General features: G+C 49.4%; 1 protein-coding gene across 5 annotated transcripts in view; it reads left to right on the top strand.

Annotated features, from left to right (window-relative positions):
• Positions 1-12,253, top strand: part of TMTC1 (transmembrane O-mannosyltransferase targeting cadherins 1) — a 256,056-nt gene that overhangs the window by 150,224 nt on the left and 93,579 nt on the right. For 3 of the 5 annotated variants that reach the window (XM_070049600.2, XM_070049599.2, XM_089304799.1), the window contains one exon: positions 7,491-7,612. The exons of the other annotated variants lie outside the window; for them this stretch is intronic. In XM_070049600.2, coding sequence (XP_069905701.2) covers positions 7,491-7,612 — 122 coding nt within the window. The remainder of the gene's footprint in view (positions 1-7,490; positions 7,613-12,253) is intronic. 5 annotated transcript variants of the gene reach the window in all.

Raw genomic sequence — 12,253 nt, 5'->3', positions numbered from 1 at the left:
GACGCACTCCGAGCAGCGTCCTCACCTCTTTCAGCCTCATTCTCTTCATTTTTCCCACTTGTCCTAACATCCTGGGATTGCCGGGGACGGTGTTAGCGTGGGTGCCTGGCATTTGGCGTGTGCGCAAGACACACTTGTTTTTCTTCCTCTCCTCTCCGCTTGCAGGTTGCCAGATGATTTTTACTGCCCCTCAGAGGGTGCGTCTCATTCTTGTGTAAACTGCACAACAATTTGTAAGTGGACCAGGACTTTAGAAAATGTGTTATTTTAGAGATATCTCCTGTCTCTAATCTTTGCATTTAAATATCTCAAACAGTTTACTGAGAAATAGAATTAAGAGGTAACTTTATTTTCGTTGTAGACAGTGTTTGAAACTCATTGTTTTTTTTTTTTCATCTTCTGCATTTCCCATGAACTTTTAATTTTTGTTTTTAAAGATTTCTTCATTTATTTGAGAGGCAGAGTTCCAGAGAGAGAGAGAGAGAGGTCTTCATCCACTGGTTCACTCCCCAGATGGCCACAACGGCCAGAGCTGAACTCATCTGAAGCCAGGAGCCAGGAGCTTCTCCTGGATCTCCCACATGGGTGCAGAGTGCCATCCTCTTCTGTATTCCCAGGTGCATTGGCAGGGCACTGGATCAGAAGCGGAGCATCCGGGACTCAAACCAGCGCCCATATGGGAAGCCAGTGCTGCCGGCGGAGGCTTCGCCTACTATGCCACAGCACCGGCTCCATCACGTGAACTTTTTGAAGACCCTGCACGCATAGCTTTCTATTGCCTTTTCCTTTTTGGTCTGAGCTATGGAGAAAGATGAAGAGAAGAAGTTCATTTCCGGTAACAGTTTGATTACAATCAGTAGGAGGTTCCTTCGACAACATTGTTTCTGATGACATTATTCCCTTAACTCTGCTCATGCTTGAGTAACATAAAGAGAATGGAGGTTTTTGCACTTGACCAATTGGCTCTAAAAAGCTGCCTTCTGAAGGATTCTGCTTTTAGTTTTCTTTAAACAGTTAAAAGCACACTTATGCAGAATGTAATGTAGGTTTCCCAAAAAAGCTAGGAATTTGTTTATTCTCAGTTAACAACCTACAAGCTTTACTTTTCCACTTCATTTAACCCTGAAAAGGAGCGGTGTGCTCCTGTGAAATGAGGCGTTTGGAGGTGAGGAACTAGGGTTTCTAAGAAGGTTCACATCGTTGCTTACCAACAAACAAAAATCTCTGAGCAGAAAAAAAAATGAAGGCCAGAATCAGAGCAGGGTTCTCCGCTGTCAGCCTGTGTGTGCTCTGCGCAACCTGCCACTGGCTGTGTATGCGCCTGCGTGTGCAGTGCCCCTGGGCGAGGGCTATGTGGGGTGTAGAAAGGCAGAGATGACACTGGCCCGGAGAGGACATGCAAAGTGCAAATTAGCCATGCCTCCAAGGGGGCGCGCTTTCTTCATTCATATCCCCTGTGAGAATTTTACTCCCCGTGCTTTTCTGAGTAAATGATGGGGCTCATGAAAGTGAAGAAATGATATCAGCAGCTTGAGCCAAACGGAGTGTGGCCTGGCAGCACTGGGGCTGCAATCCTGAACCCACAGTATTCTGGGCTTGTCCCACCGATTTCAGGCAAGGGGAGCAGGAAGGGGCGCCTTTCCCAGTGCCCACCACGGGTCACTGTGGCATTGTGGGCTTTGGGCCCTGGGCCTCGGGGATGAGTGTGTGGTCTCCAAGGAATGTGGCAGGGGCAGCTGAGCCTCTGCAAGTCAGCTCTGACTTTTCTTACTGTCCCCTCCACCTCCCCCCGGGATTGACTATCCTGGTCTGGGTCTGGTTTGAGTTGTCAGAAGTGTGGTGCGCCTTTCACACTGAAGTAGCCACAACAGCTGTTAGCCTGGCTTCTGCCTCATTTGCCAGGTGAAAAGCTGTCCCAGGGTTTGGTTACCTTGCCACAGGGAGGCCCACATGCCCTACCACAGTGTCTGGGTTTGAGTCCCGGCTCTGCTTCTGATTCCAGCTCCTGCTGACGCACTTCCTGGAAGGCAGGCGGTGATGGCTCAAGTGACTGCCCCCCGGCATCCATGTGGGGAACCTGCACTGAGTTCCAGGCTTCTGACTGTTGCAGGCATTTGGGGATGAACCAGCAGAGGGAGATTTCTCTCCCTGCCTCCCTCTTGCCTCTGTTTTTGCATGTAAAATGGACAGCTCTCTTGGATCGAGATTTGTCTTTACTGTTTTTATACAACATTTACTGTTGTTCATAGCTCAGTGGTCTTAAAAAGGATGATTCACCCAAGTTGCTGTAACGTAACGGACAGACAATGGCTCTGACATTGAAAAGACAGGAGCTAGCTAGTCTGGGTGTGCTGGAGCCATTAGCTCACATGAACTGGGATTCTGGCCTGCTCTTGGAGTCTGCATTTCTGCTTCTGTTTGTTTCTTCTGACTCTGGTCCCAGATTAGCCAGAATCCTGGCAGGAAACACATGGTGTGGTCACTGTGGACATGAGCAGAGTTTCAGTGAAGTGGGCAGGGTTAGTGGAGCTGACGTGCCATGGCAACACCTCCCAGATGGCCTGGCGGGGCAGGCACAGGAGGGGAACAGTCCCCAGCACCTGGTCCTGCTCAGACAGGAGCCTTGTAGTCTACCAGCGAGCCCAGCCCCAGCCAGGTGCAGGAGGAGGTGGAAAGACAGTTAAAATTCAAGGGAAAGCAGCCACGGCGGTGTGGGTCGCTCCACATGAGGGCTGCTTGGGGCTTATGGTGGCTGGGGAGGGATGAGGGATGGGATGCCTCGTGCAAAGCTCAGACAGTTCCATTGTCCAGGGCAGCCAGGCTCTGTCTGCATCTAGCATGCCATTGGCCACAGAGGCATTCTTAGTTTCTGAGTTATTTTTCTTGATAAATTAATTATGTTATTTATTTGAAAGGCAGACTGAGAGAGATCTCCCATCCTCTGGGTCACACCCCAGATGACTGCAACAGCTGGGGTGGAACCAGACCAAAGCCAGGAGCCCAGAGCTCCCTCTGGGTGTCCCATGTTTGGTCGCAAGGCCCCAAGTCTTTGGGCCATCACCTGCTGTCTCTAAATTAGTGTTGAGGATGAGAGGCACTCCCCATCTGTGAGATCGAGTTTGGGTCATCATCAGCCTTGGTGGCGTCCCTAATCCTGGGGGATTTGTGACTCCAAAGTTCACGGTTTTTTTAAAGGACCCTGACCCTTGCATTTGCTCTATTGGAAGCTGGTGGAGGAAGTATAGACCCAAATGTAGAGCACCTAGCAAGTGTTCAGCAGTGCCAGTTGTCAGCGTGGCAAATGCCTTAATCCCAGGGCTGAAGGGGGGAGATTGCCTGTCACCAGCTTTTCTGGGGACTGATAAATTGCATGCAGGCAGCTAGATCCTAGCATTGCCAAATAAATCCTTAGGACTGAAATAGAACTGGGAGCGCTGTGAACTCGCTCATGCCCTAAATGTGCTGAGCGTGTCTCTGAAGCCAAGTTCGAGGTGGAAGAAAATGCCATGATAGAGCTGTGTGATAAGCTTCCTTGTGACAGCCTGGTCTCTGCCCCAGTGGGAGGGGGCAGCCTGCGGGAGATGCTGTCCCTGTGGAGTCGGGCAGAGACGAGGCCTCTTGGTGAACCCACCCCATGCCATGGGCCTGGGTACTCACGTGTGCATCTCAGTGTGAACGCGTCTTCATCCGTGTCCCCTCCTATGAAGCATGAGCCGGGGTAGGCAGGGGAGGGAGCAGCCACAACATCCCAGGCTGGCTGTGTCATCGCCCTGTGCAGGGCTGTGCAACGCTTGACCCCCTTGTGGCTCCAAGGGGTGATTCTTATTTTCTCCCCAAGCCAGGACAGAAAAATGAAATGAATCTGCCACACCTTCGTCCTCCAGAATCATGGTCTTACTACGCTGGCATTTCATCCCTCTCAAAGCTCAGAGAAATAGAATAATTTTTCTGAAGTTGCAAAGTTAACAGGACAAAAGGCGTACATTACCACCAGAGGCTGTTTCATTAGCTCCTATAACACTCAAATCTCTCCTGTCCCCAGCATCATTTGGAGTAAGTCAGCGTGCATTTGCCTCTTTCCTGAGAAATGAATGCTTTGTGTGTCCTTTGGGAAATATCACGTTTTCTCTTTTCTTCCCTGTTGTTTGAGTTTCATCTGAAATGAGCTGTAAATTATTTAGTTTCATCTATAAATTATAAATTATCTATAAATTATTTAGCCAATTTTGTCACATCTGTGATCCAGGGGGTACAAAATTGGGTTCCCTCCCAGTCTTTGTCATTCTAGGAAATGTCAGCACGCTGTTCGATGTGCAGTGGCAATAGGCTTGGTTGTTGGGAAAGAAATAAACACCTGAAGACCCGCGCAGGAGCAGGTGCCCCCAGCCTGTGTTTTCCATCCACCGCACGTCATCTGTCTGGCAAGCACAATCGGCCGCTCTGCCCCATCTCCTGGTCTCCAGCAGTGGCAGCTCCGTGGGACGTACATGATGGGGAAGAAGGAGGCGGGCAGGTTGGCACCCTCGCCACAGGGATGCGTGCGTCTGCCAGCGTGGTGGCTGCTCAGGCACTGGGGGCTCTGCAGAGGAAAAGATGTCAGTAGCCTCCCAGACCGAGGAAGGTGGCGCTGTCCAGTGGAAGGGTGACGTGGGGATGTGAGGCCCCGCCTCCAGGAGATCCCGTGGGAGCTGTTCTCTGCCGGCCATGATGAGGCTCGTTACGGGGAGCATGATCAGGGACTTGGGAAATGGCCTGGCTGGAGGCTCCTTGCATGTGCACGCTTTAATTCATAGGATGGATTAACAGGTTGTGTTACGTTCTTTCTAGAAATGCCTTTGGGAAGATCTGTGATTTTTTTTTTTAAAGAAAAACTATTTAAGCTTTTGGAGGGAGCCAAAAGCAGTCATGGATTTTCTCTAAAACATCAAAGCACACCTGTAAAAAAAAAATAGCAGCGTGCTACTTACTCAGCAGTAGGCTCAGTGTTCATGAAGAACGCGCAACCAGGCCCTCATTGTGTCGGGGTGTTTTCAATGCATGGAAGAAATGCTAACCCTCCATGTGCTAGGATTCTTGTGAGAATGTCCATTCTGCTTCAGATTACGTCCTTTAAGTCCTCAAACTGAAAGGTACTTGGTAAACTCAAAGTATGAGCTCAATTCAGAGACAATCTACAGCTTTTTAATGAAAGGCATTGGCCTTTTTTAAACCTTTTTTGCTTTATTTTGGTAACTCATAGAAATGTGGCATCCTATTCCATGCATCTGAGTTGGAAGCTTGTTACATAACCTGTATTTTCCTTCTTTTTTCTTTTAATCATAAGGGTTGTGATTTCTTAGGGAAAAAGGGGAACATTACTTAAAGAACCGTTAATTATTCAAAGAAAACTATTCAGATCGTATGGTGTCACTCTGAAACTTACTCTCTGTGCTGTGGACTATGAAACTGAAACTTTAATAAAATCCAGGTGAAAAATATGCCAAGATACTTAAAATTTTTACTTTGCATACATAAAATGTTTGTAACTTCTATTAGGGACTTTTATTTATATTTGTGAAATTATCTTACTCATTCTTACTCAGTTATTATTAAAAGTAATGGACTATTTTAAATGTTTGTCATAAATGGTAACATGGAATGTTCTATTTGGTTTTCAGATTAAATTTTTTTTTTTTTTTTAACTTTTATTTAATGCATATAATTTTCCAAAGTACGACTTATGGATTACAATGGCTTCCCCCCCATACCGTCCCTCCCACCCACAACCCTCCCCTTTCCCACTCCCTCTCCCCTTCCATTCACATCATGATTCATTTTCGATTATCTTAATATACAGAAGATCAGCTTAGTATACATTAAGTATGGATTTCAACAGTTTGCTCCCACACAGAAACATAAAGTGAAAAATAATAGATGATTTTTTTAAATGATGATGAAATCAGAGCAGACCTATTGTCATGTTTAATCCCAGTGAGAGTCAAGTTGGGAATTGATAATTTCTTTTTTTTTTTTTTCTTTTTTTTTTTTTACAGAGGATCAGTTTAGTATGCATTAAGTAAGGATTTCAACAGTTTGCACCCCCATAGAAACACAAAGTGAAATATATTGTTTGAGTACTCGTTATAGCATTAAATCTCAATGTACAGCACATTAAGGATAGAGATCCTACATGAGGAGTAAGTGCACAGTGACTCCTGTTGTTGACTTTACCAATTGACACTCCTGTCTATGGCATCAGTAATCTCCCTATGCCCAGTCATGAGTTTCCAAGGCTATGGAAGCCCTCTGAGTTCTCCGACTCTTATTCAGATTAAATTTTATTTTAGAAACTAGGAATAATACTTTCCCATACACTGAGGCCTATTTTAAATAGAACTGTCTTCAGATGTTTCTATGCACTATGTATGTATGATATATATTTCACATATAGAAATAAAAATACAAATAGTTGTTACAATATCTATTACAAAATATTGTTAGCAATAAACAGTTTTTCTGCTCATTTTAGAGGACAGAATGTATTACAAATTAATGTATACAGTATCAGAGAAAGACTTTTTGTCAATTTAATGAATTACTGTGATGGTTTTTTTGGTAAGATTTACTTATTTATTTGAAAGTCAGAGTTACACAGAGAGAGGAGAGGCAGAGAGAGAGAGAAAGAGAGGTCTTCCATCTGCTGGTTCACTCCCCATTTGGCCACAACAGCCAGAGTGTGCCGATCTGAAGCCAGGAGCTTCCTCCAGGACTCAATGTGGGTGCAGGGGCCCAAGGACTTGGGCTATCATCTACGGTTTTCCCAGGCCATAGCAGAGAGCTGGATGGGAAGTGGAGCAGCCGGGACTTGAACTGGCGTCCATATGGGATGTGGCACTGCAGGTGGTGGCTACACCACAGTGCCAGCCCCTTTGATGATTTAAGTTAAAAAACGAAATAAACGCTTGCCGGCCCAGTTTGACAGGGGCTAAGAAACTCCTTAGCTCTGATGAAGCCCCTCATTGATGCCTCACAGTTTACCCGTAGTCATCAATTTCTTTTGTGTTTGGCTCTTCCTCTCCGGAAGAGCAGTCTGTTATTTATATATTTATATATATGTTCTGTTTCAGAGTGGATGCGTCATTACATTCTGCATGGTGCCTAATTGTGCTGGAGTCTCTGCAGCTGCTTTGCTCCTTGGGAACGAGGCACCTGGGGCCAAGGAGCAGGGCAGTGTTAGGGCATGCCCAGAAAGACCCCAGTGATGGCTGAGTGCCCTGTGCCAGCCCGGGAGCTCCTGGGTGGCGAGTGTGTGCGCGCTGGCGACTGTGCGTGTTGGACATGCCGGCAGCGTGTGCCAGCGGGGCTCTTTATAGCCCACTCAGCCATGAGATGGTCTGCAGTGCTCTGCTGTACCCATGCCTTCGCTGTGAACTTGAGAAAGAAAGAGCGGGGGAAACGCCGACTGACGTGGAATGCAACATTAATGTGTCCTTCACTGTTGTGTGTTTCAGAGACTGGAGCACAAGGAAGTCTTAGTGGGCTTGTTGTTCCTGGTCTTGCCGTTCATTCCAGCCAGCAATCTCTTCTTCAGGGTGGGCTTTGTGGTGGCCGAGAGAGTCCTTTACATGCCTAGGTAACTATCCCCCGCGACTCCCTCTTGCCGAGACCTGCCCTCTGCCGGCCGCCCTGTGTGACAGAGAGATCCCGTGGGCCTCCGCGGTAGGGACAGCCCCTAGGTTGGGGGAGCCCTGGTGCACACAGGGGCACTCGCCTTGGCACGGCTTCATCCCCCCTCGCCAGCGTTCCTGTGGCTGGGAGCTGGCCAGTTCATGATGTGCAGACATGACCATATTCAAGATGGTAGCTGTAGTCACATGCCACACCCTCCTTGTGCAAATACGTCTAGTTAAGATTCTTCTAGAAATATTGGTTGGCTTGCATCAGGTGCAAGCGCGTGTGCCTGGACATGTGGCTGAGCCAGGAGACAGAGCCCTGGCTCTGTGTTTTGTGGTCATGAGCAAGACACAAAGCATGGTTGCACCCAGCTTTTCTCATTTTAAAACAGAGACGTTGATAAAACTGCTTCAAATTAATCTTTGGGTTTATGATGCTATTATTTAGAGAAATTGGTTCTAGTTCTGTAGATTCTATAAGAATGCAGTTTTCTCAAAGGTGGTATCATAAACCTAATATTATTAGGAGGAAATCCTTTTTTATTGATGATACTGCCCAAAGAGAGTTAAAAACAGACCTAATTAGAAGTGAGTAATGCAGTCTTCAGTTAGCCAAAGCCAAATCCCTGACGGCATGGAGATGTGGCAGGTGTTCTTCTGACTTGGTTTGGGGGTGAGCATGGGGGTGAGCAGGGGGACTGGGGTGGGGGTTCACGAGGCCGCCCTCGCAGGTCTGTGGGTCCAGCCTCATTCTGACTTTGGAGGAAGAGCAAGGCAGCCTTCATTCACAGCTTGCCCTAAGCACAACTCGGGAGAGAGGTTGTCGCTCGGTAAATACTAGTTGCTGACACAAAACCACGGTACAACACTTCGTGTTCTGGTGTGGGTGACGAGGAACGTGTGTCCTGCAGGAGGCCCGGGGCACAGCGGTCTGCAGGTGCCGTGTTTCTGCTGAGACCAGTCCCCAGGGCCTGGGCGCAGGCGTACTGTCATCCACGGTTGGTTGTGTGGCTGGAATCGCCGGGCTGGATTCTCAGACTACAAACATGTATGCCCTCAAAGCTTTCCTAACTGTTGATGAATAACATGGGATCTTTTATACAGAAGGCTTAATGGGTCCTAATATTTTAAAAAATACATTGTACTTACTAATGCTGCCTTAATATTGAGAGTAAACTGTGACTGAGCTTACATTGTAGTCACTATTCTCAGCTGTTAGTTCTCCCTGTCCACGGTGGCTCACAGCCCGCCCCTGAAGTCCGAGGGCCCGTGTTCCTGTTCCTGCTCCCACGTGACAGCAGTGCTGCCAGGAGTGACTTTCTTCACCTGCATGAAGTGGGTGACAGCTGCGCCATTGTGGTCATTGAGATCATCGTGGTCAAGACCTGGGATGTGGTTTGCAGTGGAGATGGGCTCCCTGCTGCCTTTATCTCTGTTGTACAAAACTGAAACCGGGACTCTGAGAGGTGCCGCAGCTGTGACAGAGCTGGGGCTCCCAGGGTCGCCTTCTGACGCAATTCTCACCCTCCAGACAGCTTCCCTGGAAGGCACGGAAAGACGGGGATTTTTTTTTTCATCTGCTTGAAAGGCAGAGCGATCTTGCATCCAGTGGTTCATTCCGCAAATGCACACAACATCTAGGGCTGAGGCACATTGCATCTAGGAGCCCTGAACTCTGTCTGGGTCTCCTGCCTGGGTTGTGGGGACCCGAGCACGGGGGCCGTCATCTGCTGTCCCAGGATGCGTTAGCAGGAAGCTGGATGTGCCTTGGAGTAGCCGAGGCTTGTTCTGGCACTCCCTTAGGTCATGTAGGTGTCCCGGGCTGCAGAACACAACACCCACCCCAAGGAGGCAGCCTAAGGAAGAGACTAGAACATCATTGCTCCAGGAGAGACCTTAGGTACACACCGTGGAAGCCATGTGAGGGCATCCGAGACACCCCCGTGCCAGCCCTGGTGTGTATCCTAAGGAGGCCTTCCTGGGACTCCTTTCATACTTGTCTGGAAAGAAAATACTCTTTCCCCCTGAGAATAATGTCGCCTTTGTGTTAAAATAAAAGTGCTAAATACGAAGAAGAGAGCACCAGTATCACCAAGAGCAGGTGCCTGCCTTTGAGAGCTAATCCAGATGTTGCTTTCTTTGCAGACTTAGTGAAGACGCAACCAAACCCGGTTGTAGTAAACCAGTCTTCATTGTAAAAGGTCATTGTTTGTTCTCTCGCTTTCCTTATGTCTGTAAGCATTACAGTGTTCTACCAAGTTTTATTTTTCAAGGTTTTATCTTTTTTAAAAAATTTAATATGTGTGTGTATTTGAAAGAAAAAGTAACAGAGAAAGAGATGTACAGAGGTTTTCCATCCACTGGTTCATTTCCCAAATGGCTGCAATGCCTGGGCAAGCCAAAGCCAGGAGCCAGGGACTGCACCCAGGTCTCCCAGGTGGGGTGGCAGGGCTCAAGCCCTCGGGCCATCATCCACTGCCTTGCCAGACACATTAGCAGGGAGCTGGATGGGACACAAAGCAGCCGGGACTCAAAGCAGCCTTCATAGAGGATGGCAGTGTGACAGCAGCCCTGCACACTGCACCACAATGCCAGCCCCGGAGGGGGTTCTCTTTACTGCCCACTGACTGCTGGATCGATGCCCAGGCCATCACTGTGCCCAGCCAGCCACGTCCCATCCAGAGGTGCAGTCCACGCAGATAACAACCCCCGGGGTCGGGGAGGTGGGGGTACCTCGCTGCCCTTTGTGTGTCCTGGGGCTGCTGAAGGGGTCGGGTCACTCGGGCACGGTTGAGAGAGAACTCCGATTTGGGAAGCTGGAGTATCTGCACAATGTGTGGCACTTCCAGTGGATCCCAGTCCTTCCCTAAAGTCCTTCCTGGAACTGAAATTGAAAGGAGCTGCTTTGCTTACAGCCCTGGGTTCCACTGTTACTTAAAATTGGACAACTGCAGTGGTGCAGGCTGAGTCAGATCGCAGAGTCTGGGGTGGGAGTTGGCTTGGTGGTTAGGCTGCTGTGTGGGATGCTCGCATCCCGTGTCAGCGCTTGGTTCGGGTTCCTGCTCGTGTGCGTCTTGGGAGGCAGCAGGTGATGGCAAAAGTGGCTGTTGAGTTCCTGCCCCCATGTGCATGTGGGAGATGTAGACGGAGTTCCTGGCTCCTGGCTTTGGCCTGGCTCTGCCCTGGAAATCAGCGATAGGATGGAAGATTCCGTTTCACTCTCTCTCTCAATCACTTTCTCCCCTAGTCTCTGTTCCCCATCTTTTAAATGAAAACAAAATCAATAAACTTAAAAGCACAGAAAGGGAAGTGCCAGCCTGTGTGTGGAACCTTCCGGAAGACTTTCTCAGGAAACAGTTTCACCCAGCCCTGAGCAGCTGTGCGCGTGTTGGGGGAAACCTGGAAGACCAGGAGCTCTAAAGTCTTGGCAGGTGACGCGTGGTGGGGCCGGGGCCCTGGCTAAAGGCGGCTCTGTTGAAGCAGCCTGCGGGTGGGCGTGGACGGCCCAGACCTTGGTACACACAGGAAGCTCTCTCCGCGGATGCCCTTCCACTGTGGACCTGCCCGGAAGTGGCTGCTTTCTGCAGCATCAGAGCCCGGGCTCCCCGCGGGTGGTCCCTGCAGTGAGCTCGGTGACCCAGCTGGAGGGACGGGTGGTCCTCCCTGTGCAGGTGTTCTGTGCTGCCCCGGTAACGCCGGTGACGGCAGGCAGGTGCAGTAAAGAGCTTCATCTCTTCCCAAAGAAGCGGAGCCTCGCGTTCACCGCGTTTCTCTCAGGCTGCTCGGAAGCCAGATCCGGCCGCCAGCGCTCACCTGTCGGGGGGCGCAGAAGTCAAGTTGGTGATACTGAAGCCTGAATGAGCCCAAAAGGCCAGGGAGCCATCAGACCAGCAGCGCCCTTGGGCCTCTGCCTCCACCCCCACCAGCGAGCCTGCCGCCACCCACCGGCTGCCTGCAGTTCTACCTCTGGCCTGAGCCAGAGGAAGCTGAGAATACCAACTTCTGCTTTGCACTTTGGAATCTGTGGATGTAAGAGACAGAAAGGGGCTACATGGCCTGGCTTCCAAGGCCAGAGCTGTGTCCACCCCAACACGCCGGAGCAGTGTCTCCTGCCGGTGGGCAGCACCAGGTCCCAGTCGGAGGGTGTTCTGAGCAGATAACATCGGCCACTCACAGAGTGTTGTTCTCCTGCTTGTCTCGGGGGGAGCATAGAATTTCATGGCTGTCTTTTCATGTTTTATAAAAACTACATGAGGATCCTCCAGCTAACGACTGTTTCTTAGAATTGATGAAGCAGAACTAGCTGCTGAGAGCCCTTAGATGACTTTCTAGAACGTGATCAGAGAGTGACTCTTCAGCCAGACGACGGTTGATTTATTTGCTTCAGGGCCGAAGAGCAGATTCCTGAGCGGCTCTGGGAGGCCTGGGGTGGGTGCAGAGGGGAAGAGAATTCTCCGGAGTGAGTGGAGGCACCAGCAGTGTTGGGATTGAGCTGATCTAGAGTGACTGAGGCTGTAGGAAGGGAAGTCACGTAGCAGGAATCCGAGGGAACAGGGAGAGATTAAAACTGGCCTCAGACTTTTAAGGGCAAGAAATTTGAG

The sequence above is a fragment of the Oryctolagus cuniculus genome, chromosome 9, assembly GCF_051225735.1.
Source record: "Oryctolagus cuniculus isolate XC-2025 breed Fujian yellow rabbit chromosome 9, ASM5122573v1, whole genome shotgun sequence".
Classification (NCBI taxonomy): domain Eukaryota; kingdom Metazoa; phylum Chordata; class Mammalia; order Lagomorpha; family Leporidae; genus Oryctolagus; species Oryctolagus cuniculus.
Note: the sequence above shows the minus strand (reverse complement) of the source record. Positions and strands in the feature narration are given on the sequence as shown.